This window comes from Egretta garzetta, unplaced genomic scaffold (genome assembly GCF_000687185.1).
Source record: "Egretta garzetta isolate BGI_Z169 unplaced genomic scaffold, ASM68718v1 scaffold231, whole genome shotgun sequence".
Classification (NCBI taxonomy): Eukaryota; Metazoa; Chordata; class Aves; order Pelecaniformes; family Ardeidae; genus Egretta; species Egretta garzetta.
Window position 1 is genome coordinate 3133073 of NW_009258727.1, and position 11774 is coordinate 3144846.

The window sequence follows — 11774 nt, forward strand, 5'->3', positions numbered from 1 at the left end:
TTTGTCATCCTTTCCGGAAAGAACGGATTGCATTACAAGTGTTTCTAGGTGTCATTAGCTCTTCTGAGAGATCTGTTTGGGTAATACTTTTGTCGTGCCCTGATTTGTGAACTTCAGAAGGTACTTGATCAAGAATTGTACTTTCCATTTTCTCTTTCTGGAAGCAAAGGCAAGAGGAAGCTCTTCATGATTCTCATTCTGGACTCAAATTCACACCTAACTTGTCCTCTCCTCAATCTGCAATAATCACAAGCTTGGAAAGCACTTGGTAGAAATAAACTTGGTATAACTCGTATAAAAATAGGAGAAAAGAGTTCAACCTAGTTTAAGTACATAACAAAATAAGTGTCCGCAGAAGTTTAATAAACCAGTCAGCCGCAAATACAGATGGTCAGTTCTTGGCAATAATAATCAGAGGATCAGTCTTAATTGCAAGATACTACTTAGACACGGAGAACCTCCAGAACATGTCCAGATATGGCAATTTTACCAATGTCTTCAGGTAGCATAACAGATCTTTAGACCATTTAAACATTTCATTCTTTCTTTCTTCTATCTGTGATATAAAACAGTTCTGACCCACTTGACATTATAGAGTGAATGATTCAGATCTATTGGCTCTTGGTTGTGGAAAAATCTGCCTGGAAGTCAGTTGTGGTTCATAGCACAAGCAGCAATCCTTTCTTTTTTTTTTTTCACTCCGCTTAACTTCAGCCTGCATTTTTAAATGGAGACAATATCCTTAATTTCCACTGCGATTGATTACAGGTCTGCATAGAGTTTTATGCAAAGTATAAGCACTTCTGTACGCTCTATGCATGTGGCAGACTGTGAAAGCTGGCCCCTGCTCTGTCCAAGCAAAAGGCAAAAGAGCTGACTGCAATTCAAAGAAGGCCAGAACTGAGAAATACTGAGAACCTAGAGGAGGCTGCTCCTGCCGCTCTGATGGTAACACCACATGAATGAGCACCTTCCTGCCCGCTGGAAGAATGGCGAATTATTCCAGCCCAGTCAGAGGGGTTCTGCTGGTCCCCAAAAGTCTTTTCGGAAACTGGAAAAGTGTTTCTTCCTGCCCCCCATTTCCTATACACAACAGTCAGACTTTGGAAATCACGACTTTTATTTCTTTTCTGATTTGCAAGCCCACAGGAGGTCTTTTGGATTCATTATGCATGGACCAAAGTGTATCTGGGAATGAATTATGATCCATCTGTGTTTTTTCTTGGATTTTTTTTTCTTTTTGTCTTTTTTTGTTTTTCTTTTTTCCTTGTACTAAACAGTTTGGGGCGTTGGGGGGTGTGTGTGTTTGATTCTTTACTTTTTTAACAGAAGTGCCTTTTTCCTTTCGACAGCTCTCTGAAATATGTTCCTTTAAGACCCTCCTACATGGTATGTATCTGCAGTTTGTAAACACAATATGTCAAAGAATGATTTGATTCCGTGGTGAGGCAGCCAGCTATTTGCATGTCATGAGGTCTAAGGGAAACAAACTGACCCTCAGCCTTCCTCCATCCAGCCAAATTCTGATGGGACCCTCAAATAGCTCTGGCAAAGTGTTCTGTTTCTTTTGGACTTGATGAATGCTTGTTTCTCTGAAGACGTGTAATTATTCCTTCCTTTATTTTGCTGCACAAGTTACCAAGAGAAGCAGCTTAAAACCAAATGTGAGTATCGAGGCTCTTTTCCATTTTTCCTTTATTTGATAATGGTTAAGTGGGGTAGTATACAAGGTACCTATTTAACATTTTGAGCAGGACTCTTTCCTTCACACACAGAGCTGCTAATTAAATTAGATGCAGAATTCTACACATACATCAAATTATTTTCTCTACCAAAAGAAATATCACACAATAGCACATTTTGGATACAATTGTTTTCGTTGTATTAATTGTCTCACTCATTTATTTACGGGAAGATTGTTTGGGGTTTCCTTTGTTACGCGATGAGGGTTAATCTTGTTTACTCCAAAGATGAAGCCAACAGTAAAAGCGTGCGCTGTTTCTTGTGACATTTGAATCACCATTTTTATCTCTTAACAAGCCTTCATAGCTATTTGCCATTGCAAGAAAACTTTCTAGATCTTGACTTTTCTGATAAGGTAAGTCACTTGTTTCAAGCATAACTAATTTTAATGCCTAACATGGTTTGTTCTTGCTTTTTTTTTGAAGTAAAAATCAGTTTCCGAGCTGGTGTTTATAGTAATATTTTGACTTGTTATAAAAATCTTGTATCACCTCCAAATTCTCCCTCCACAAGATACTTTCTTTTATCTTTTAGCTATCACATTTTTAGGATCGTAAAAAAAAAAAGAGTAGTATTGAAAGGATACACCACTTCTTACTGGAAATGTGTGCCTATCTTGCAAAATTAAAAAATAAATATGGGTAACAGTGAAAATATTCATGAAATTAAAGTCTATGCATATTAATTGTACTGCTACCTGATTTCATAATGGCAGTCTTTTTGATAATGAGGTTACAGTTCATTTTGGACAAAACTATCAAATACAATTTCCATTTCAATAATATATATGTTTGAAAATCAATACATTTCTTTCACTGTCCCTGTTTTCAAAAGATGTGGTTTTATATCTGGAGCTGGAGACAAAATCTCTTTCATTTACAAAACAAGTTTCAGATGCCTTTTTTTGTCTGTGGTCAGTATTTTCACCCATATTTTTCTTCCGTCTGTGTGATAAGTCGACATTTCCAGAGTATTTTAGCAAACAGGCTGTAATGGATTTAATATATCAATGTTATCAGAGATTGCTGATGGTCTTGCCGTGTAATTTTATTGCAGTGTCACAAAAGTCACTTTGATTCAAACTTGTGTAATTGGTAGAAATATAAGATGACACACTAACCTTCTTGTGAGATTAGAGCAAAACAAAATCAAAAGCTGCTTGAAAGCGATTCTGATCAGTTGTGACCTATGGTATCTCCAGGTTATTTGCAGGCAGTCACAGTTTACAAAGTGTATATTTTTGGTTGACTTGGTGAGACATATGTTCTGTGCACGATATACCAATAAGCCCAGTTTTCTTCATTTTTTTTCCGTATCTGAGTTTTATTTCTCAAAAAAAGTTAAAAACTTTTAGTATTGCCTAACTATGGACAGACAGAAAGGAATGTGAAAATCTTAACCAGCGTGCTTCCAAATGTTAAGTGCAAAATCAGAGGGTGAAATTCGCACCCTGTTCTAACGAGCAACACTCCTATCGACTAAAAAAGCTCTGTTGAGGCTTTTAGACCACCTGGGGAATAAAACTGTCCTGAGTTTTCCTGCACACTTCCCTGCCAGTTAAGGGTAAGATGATGTCCTACGACTAATTCTAGGATGCTCATAAAATTAATGATTTTCAGTTCAACTGTTCTATCAAAATCTCTAGAGCCCCAAGTTTGGAAGTTGGCACGGCAAAACGCTGCTGGTGCTCTACTTGTGCTCCTGCAGTGGAATTCATTCTTCTGGGAACAGGGCACAGAGCTCCAGTGAGAAAGGAGGCTGCAAACTCCTTGTTTGGTACATTTGTATTTTCCTGTAAGATGTAAGAGGGATGAAATAATTCTGGTTTTGTAGAAATATGCAAACATTACTCCAAAACCACTGAACTGGTGTATTAAAAATAAGTTAATAAAATTCTATAGCAGAGATACAGTAAAGGCCAAGGCTGTTACAAAGGCTAACTGATCTCCCTTGTTTACCTCTATAATGACGGCTAATTTAAGTTTCTGCTGGTAATCACCCTGGAGAGGAATTTATCTTTTAACTATAAAAAATGTCTTGCTCATTAGCCTCAGTAGGCTTAGGTTAGCTTTTGTGAATATCCCCATTCTTCTCTGATATTGTAGATTATTTAGCAGTGGGATGGCAGGGTTAGGTTAACGGTTGGTCTTTTCCAACCCGAACAATTCTATAATTCTATAATTCAGCTATCATCCCTTCTTGTTTCCCTTTCTTAGGCTAAGAGTTCTCTTCATTCATGCTAGTAGGTTACTTTTCTTCTCAGACGTGATTGCCTTTGAGTTTGAATTTTTCTAGGTCCCTATATAAGGACCAGTAAACTCTTGCACATCTCAGCATATTATGGATACTGGACCTGAACAGGCTGCCCTAGTTCTTTGCTGGCCTCACACTTGGAAGCTTTATAACTCAGAAAAATATTCTTTTTCCTATAATGTGTCTTTGTGCATAGATAGCAGAATTGATAAGAGAGAATGACCTGGTGACAGAGCATGGTGTAGCTGTTGACAGAGCACTCATGCAGGAGACCAGAATTCAGTCCAGAGTGACCTCCAACAAGTTCTTCTGTGCATCCATTCCCCACCTGGAAAGCAGGTTTGTTACAGGGAGGAAAAAATAAGTTCAAACCCGTGCTATTCAAAACTGCCTGGAAACAATCCATATAGACTGGAAAATCCTTCATAATTAGGAACTCTCTCAACCGCTGTAGCCCTAAGAGGTTTGACACAAAACTGGAAAAATTCCACCCAGAACATTTTGCGTAAGAATATTAGTCATAACCTCAGAGTAATTAAGGACAATTGCAAAGTTCACAACTAGAACATTTTCTTGTGTCAGCTAATTTTAGAAGTGCTTTCTACCTCTAGTACTGGAGGTTGACCACCCGGCAACCTTCATACAGTGTTTTTAACTGTCCTGGGCCAGTGCCATGGATACAGCTTGATGAGCAGACCCATTGAATGGCAAAGGCATAGCGACTGGCTTCTTCCTACTCCTCCAGGTTTGCTCTCTGACCTTAAGCAAGTCAATTACTTCACCTTGACAAGTATTAACCTTCTCTGTAGATAAGAATCTCTCAACTGTGTTTTAGGATTACTTTATTATTGTTGTTAGAAAAGCATTTTGAAACCTTTCAAAGGAAGGCTGTAAAATACTTCAGAGTATTAGGTTATAATTCTATTTACCAGAAGCGCAGAATGGTATTAGGCTGTAAATCTATTTATCAGGAGCCCAGCCTTCTTCAAGTGGGCTCTTCGAGTTTCAAATTCAGCCACATCATGATTAATTTATGTATTATAACATGCCAAATTGTGGCATAATTAGAGTTCTGCGAGTATGGGATTCTATCTGCATGAAAAAAAAGGAAAATAATAGAGGAAAAACTGTTTCATGTTGATCTTCTAATTGTCAATCTCTATTTAGTTTGGTGCTTGAAAATTGGAGATCATCAAGAAACATTTCAAATTAAAAGCTCAAAACATTTTTTTTAACACAGTAGCAAAATTCTTAATTTGTTCAATCACTTGCTTAGACCTTTTACAGAAAACATTTACCAAATTTAACAGAAATTAGCAAAAAGGACTTGAACTGTATTTGTTCCTTAATGCAGTTTCTGCTGCTGCTTACCACTCCTCCTCCTCAGACCAACCTTATCCCCCACAGGTGGTCAGTGATGGACTCTGAGCATCATCTCATGTTGAAAACAGTCAATTCCATTCTAGGTTTGCCAAGATGGTTGCTCTGCTATTGCTACATGTCAGGCTTCATGTCATCAGTTGAATAGACTTCAGCAGTTTCAGTGGAATCATTGTTCCACAATATCTTTGAGTTAAACAGCCTGTTCTTAAAATGTTCCTAAATGATGGAAAGAAATTTCTTCGTTCTTACCAAATCTCTTCCAGAAATCTAAGACTTTACTGGTGGTTTTTACCTCTGAATCAAATGCTGACTGTCTTGGGTGTTCAAATAAACTTTAGCCTTAATTTTCCTTCAGTCAAAATAGGGCAATCCTACACTGGAATCAGCTTTTAGATAGTGTGTATTTATAATCATACAAAGAAATCCACTCTGAAAGTCGTAGTGCCAAAACCAAAAAAAGGACCTTTTCACATGCCAGGACATTACAAAAATCCCAGCAGGGCAGTAACTGAAGGGTCAGTTATCTCACATCATAATAAAGAAAGACAGAATACCATGGTCTACTCATTGCAGGGTCTAATTTTAAATCATAGCCACTTTTAGGAAGATAGACTATGTTAAAATAGAAAGAAATATGTTTAATGTCTGGCACAGAGATTTTAAGGCTTAAGGGAAATGTTAGGACACCCAGTCACATAATTATTCCGCAGACCTTATCTCCTAAGTGGACAGAACAGGTAACATAAGAGAACTCAGGGCTGAGTCTCTCCAAGGACCGGTCGATGTTGCTGCTTACAGCGCATGAGGACTGAATTTAGAACAGAGTCGATGCCATGATATATCCTATCTTGTTTGACAGGACATTACCTACTCAACTGCTCAAGAACATGAGGACTGAAGTTAGAACAGAGTCGATGCCATGATATATCCTTTGACAGGACATTACCTACTCAACTGCTCAAGACTCAAGAGGTCTTCATTTAACTTATTTTTCTGGTAAATGGGTGATGAACAAAGCCACATATTTAAAGAAAAGAAAAAAACAAACCCCAAGCAAACAAAAAACCCCCTAAAAATAAAACCAACTTTTTTTTCTGTACTCAGTCCTAGTAACACTGTTGTTTTTCCTCCCTGGTAGAGGATGAACAAGGCACTGAAGGCTTCCACTTCATGCCCGTTGTCCATCAGCCCCATTCCTAATGGGGTTCACTGTCTTCAAAAGTCCTGTTGTCAGCTCTCTTCTAGAACTGAGTTTTTACATTGTGAGTCATATATCCTTTTGCTGTGTTGGAATGAAATGTGCTGGTTTTCAACGTTGTAAAAGAATGTGTATATCTGAATATTTTATCTTTCTTTTCCCCCCAGCCCAAAGACCAGCAGCCTGCCCTTGATGCACCTGCATAGTTAAACTAATTAGGTTTCCCATCTTTACAGCACGTTTAAAACAAATACAGGGCAGGGAATAAAAAGTCACCCTGCTACAATTTCACATCTTTAGGGAGGTGCACACACAGCCAAATTGTACTTGTTTGTTACTGCAACCTTGGTGCAGATGTTGTGACTTGGTAAGTGAATAGTGCCTAGCACTCCCTAGTAGATACGAGGGCACCAACCCTAACATGCAGAGTTAAAAACCTAATTGAGAAGATATTAAATCACCTGATTTGATATCCATTAATTGAGTGAGATTACTCAGCTACAGTAATTTAAGTACATATGCAAGTGTTCCTGGGGTCCCGTTCTAAGAGATAAAAGCAGGCATTCATGTAATGCTTAGGGGGGAGCAGGAGGAAGTTAAGTCAGTCTGCTTAAAGACACCCACAGGGTATTTTCATGCTGGTTGGTTGTTGTGTGCTTTTCTGGAAACCTTTCTCACCCACTGTCTCAGTTACCTTGTATAACCAGTTCATTGCTGTAAAAACAGTAGAATACAAAGAGTATCATGTCTTTCAGGTGTTCTTTAGACCTTTCATGTTCTGTCCACGCAGCAGATGCAATACATGCATATGTATTGTAATAAGGCTGTGTTATTATTGGATGCCTGTATTCCGAAGAGATTGCAATTTCAGAGCCTCATTTCTGTTGGTCTTGTAACTGCCTACTGCGTTAATTGTCAGTAAAAATCCAGAGTGTTTAGGTAGTCCTTGCTTTGAGATCAGGCTGTTATTGGCTCTACTCAACGTTTCTGCCATTCCTTCTCCTGCTCCTTAGGACTGCCCATCCTGAAGCCCGCTTTCCCTTGGGAAGGTCCATGGAGGTACATCATGGAGTTGCTCTCCACAAAGAGGAGACTTCCACAGCAATGGTCACCCTGAACAGCTCACACATAACATGAAGAGAGTGTATAAATGCTACATTTGCAGTTGCCAGCGTTTTTTAGACTGTACAGAGCAGTGGCTTCACAACCTATGATTCCTGTGGGTGCAATAAGCAGTCCAGGGCTTGTCTGCAGAACCCAGTCATCTCTGTTCTCAGTGAAAACTTTGGTAAGACGGTGGCAGCTAAAACTGGTAGAGCTCTGCAAGCAGCAAAACTGGCCATTCATCAGACCTAAAAATCTAAATACCCGGGAGCAGTGATAATTGAAGTAGGGCTCTTACATACCAGTACTTCTCGCAGCAGCCTTTGCTTTTCCTAAGCTGTAATGCCACCTAGCTCATGACAATCTTTTAACAGGGCTAAGATTAGAAATCTTTAGATTTGGTTCATTTTGATAAGGTGTCATATTTTTATTACAAAAGTCCTGCAGCTCAGTTTATTTTTTTTCCTCAGAAAACTAGGTCAGGTTGGCAGAGTGCAGCTGGGAGAGAAAAGGAAGAGGCTGTGCCGCTGCTGCAGACGCTCGGGGGTTTTATGTTTGGTTTGGGGGGAAGGAAGCCTTTTTTTTTTAAATAGGGTAATGAAAATCTTTTCCAATTTTAGCTTGCTGCTAACATTGCTGCTGCTGCTGCTCATCTTTTTCTTCTTGCTCATTTTATTTCTTAAAGCAGTTCTGAAGTAGGTCGCAGACTTTTAAAGAAACCAGCTAGAAAATGTTGTACTGCATAGTCAGTTGTAGGTTGTTTTTTTTTAAAGGATTTTAATTCATGTGATGTACCCGCTCTCACAAGACCCAGTACTCTTCATCTGCCTTCCTGAAATAAAATGTAAGGGTGGGCGAAATCCAGTCTCTGCAGTTGATGCATCTGTGAAGACAGGACATGGCCTGTTTTATTATGAAGATCTTAAAGACTGCAGTCAGCACCAGCATTGCTTATTGAAGTTCTGTTACCTCTTGTTAGCAGCAAGGCCTTTTTGTTTCTCCAGAGATATTCAAAACCCGCCTGGATAATGTCCTGTGCAACCTGTTCTGGGTGAACCTGCTTTAGCAGGGGAGTTGGACTGGATGATCTCCAGAGGTCCCTTCCAACCCTTGCCATTCTGTGATTCTGTTTCACAGCTTGCGAGCGCTTCGCTCCCCGCTGTATCTCAGGCATCATTTCCTATCGTTGTTGTTCTCCCCAGGAAATCTTTCAGTCCCAAGGGCAAGCTCGTTTCGTTTTCAGGTATATGTGCTCCTGCCCGGTGGTGTCAGTATATAGCTAAGGTGATGCTCTTTCCTGGGTGGACTTCTGCTCAGCTCTGCCGGCAACTTGACTTCGGCGCGCAGTGTGGAGGGGAATCGGGAGCCAGGTGGGCAGACGCTGTTGTAGCAGGGATCGCTCAGAAGTGCTGCTCGAATTTGCACACTGGGGATGAACTCACTGGTAAAAGTCTCGGGTCAGGACTTCAGCACATGTCTTCATTTCTAACTTTAATTTTCTTTTTATTTAAGCACTTTTAAAAGTATTGTCCATGATTAGGGGATTTTAGGTGAGGGTGGAGGCAGGAGAGGGGACTGGAAAAGCCAGGCAGAAAGGGTGGGGGGAAGACTTTGTATTCGTTGCCAGAGATCAGCTGTGACCTCAGCAATCAAGTCTCATCCTGACCAGTTCAGCCACAAATATTTGATGTTTCTTTTTCTCTTTCAAAGACATTTAATAGTTGCTGGGTTGTAGGTTGGTAGAAGGAAAATATATTAATGTTTCCATGCAAGTACAATTTTTTATTCCCTACTTTCCCACTATTTTAGTTGAAGAAACTGCAACCCAAGATAAATGTCCTTTTGCTACCAAATTTCTTCTCTCAAAATGAGATCATTCTAACTCAGATTCACAACTTTTTTTCCTAGAATGAAGCAGTCAGCTATAAAATTGCTTCTTCAAATGAAATTTTTAACTTTATATAAAGAAATAAATTTTAAGCTTTTACTACAAAAAAATTTTTGGTGTGAATTTATGATACATTTTTAGACCAATAGTCTTCTGTCAAATTTCACTTTTTTGAATCCTACTATTCTAAAACAAACTGACATTTTCCATGAAGTGGGTTTTCTTTATTCACAAATACTTTCTATTGAAATACATACAAATTTTAAAAATTAAAGTGTTAGAGCATTTTGGGTCAAGCTAATTGCAATACTATTTTTTCTTCCAAAAATACCCTGATGCAATAACTTATTTTTAATTTAGATTCGTTTTGGAAGCTTATAAATGCTCAAGTTTTAGAGCATGAATTTAATCCTCTAAAAGGGATTAGGAAACTTTCCTCATGAGCAGGTTGTTGCCTAGCCATCCGTTGTAGGGTTTCTTGCGTCTTCCTTAGGATGGTTTTGCCTGCTGAAAAATGTACAGTTATAGTAATTTTCCTTTGCACAGTCTTTGCAAAATAATCTTTAGATCTGCTTTCCTTCCTGAGTTCTGGCAAGGACTATATTTAGTGTAGATGTCGGTGCCCCAAACACTCCTTTATTCCTCGTTGTTGTGTCCAGGGCAGTGGCTGGGCAGTGGAGCGGAGCACTGTCTACATTCCCTTCTCAACCAAGTCATGGGAATAGCCAAGATTGTTGAAGGCACCCAGACCTTCATATCTCTTCTGTAGCCTGGTCTGTAACAGTTAACACCAGCTTAAAATTTAAAATTATCAGCAAGGAAAAGGAGTTTTGACTTGCACCAGCCTGCAACAACAAAAATAACAAAATCTTCTTTACTGTGGTAAACCAGATATTGCAGAGAAGCCACTAACTCCTTTGCATCAAAAAAGGCCCACCTTCGGGCAGTATTCACATCTAAGTAGCAGGCTGGTCAACAAAGGACATGTTGATCGTGTTTCACACTCAGTGACGACACAGAAAATAGTGTGTGTCTCTCTTAATTTCACACATGGTTGGGAGTTGAGAATGTTGGAAGTGATTTTCCCCTGTGGAAATGCTGAATCTACTGAAACTGTTTTTTTCTTTGACAGAAATTATCTAGAATCACTGGTTTACTTTGCTCTTTCCTCTGCAACCAAGGCTGTGCAATTTTACTGAATGTTTTTCAACTGAGGAGGATTTAGAGACTATGCTTACCAGATTTGAAAAATCAGGAAACATTGAAATTAATTGCAATGGACAACCTAATTGCTTCTATATTTTTTTAAATCCTTCTTTTTTTATTATCTTTGAAATTTCTTTCAAAATCTGTGCTCCAGGGATGTAGGCAGCAAAGGTCTAAATCATGCATTCATCTTCAAGCATGTAAATATTACAGCTTAAAAGAATAGCATTTTCTCACATGTTTAGACTAAGCTTATGTCTAGCTTAAGTGGGGGCTTGCAATAAATCATCTGCAGGAGACCTGTTTTGTTGTTCTGGGAATGACCCCACTCCTGCTCAAATGCCCATGAGGGAATACTGAGGTTTTGTGGACTCTTTCACCCTCCCTCTTTTATCATTCAGTGGTGATAAACCTTTCTGTGGTCCATCACAGAATCACAGAATCACAGAATGGTTGAGTTTGGAAGGGACCTCTGGAGGTCATCTAGTGCAATCCTTAGCTTAAGCAGGATCACCTAAAGCAGATTGCCCAGGGCTATGTCCAGTCAGGTTTTGAATATCTCCAAGGATGGAGACTACACAGCTTCTCTGGGCAACCTGTGCCAGTGTTCAAGCACTCCCACAGTGAAAGGTTTTTTTTCTTCTGTTTGAATGGAATCCCTTTTATTTCAGTTTGTGCCGATCGCATTTTCTCCTGTCAGTGGGCACAACTGAGAAGAGCATGGCTCCCTCTTCTTCATTCCCTCCCTTCAGGTATTTGTATACATTGATGAGAACCTCTCTGAGCCTTCTCTCCTCCAGGCTGAACAGTCCCAGCTCTCCCAGCTTTTCCTCAAAGGAGAGATGCTCTAGTTCCTTAGTCACCTTTGTGGCCCTTTACTGGACTCTTTTCAGTAGCTCCATATCTCTCTTGTACTGGGGAGCCCAGAACTGGACCCAGCACTCCAGATGTGTCTCATCAATGCTGAGTAGAGAGGAAGGGTCACCTCCCTCAAACTGC

The 11774-nt window shown here is 39.4% G+C and overlaps 1 protein-coding gene across 1 annotated transcript in view; it reads left to right on the forward strand.

The window, feature by feature from the left end:
* The first annotated feature begins 1580 nt into the window (after nt 1-1580).
* The window catches only part of FHL5 (four and a half LIM domains 5), a 28276-nt gene continuing 18082 nt past the window's right edge, over nt 1581-11774 (forward strand). Inside the window, exon 1 of the mRNA XM_009649052.2 lies at nt 1581-1676. Within this exon, the coding sequence (XP_009647347.2) occupies nt 1581-1676 (96 nt within the window). The remainder of the gene's footprint in view (nt 1677-11774) is intronic.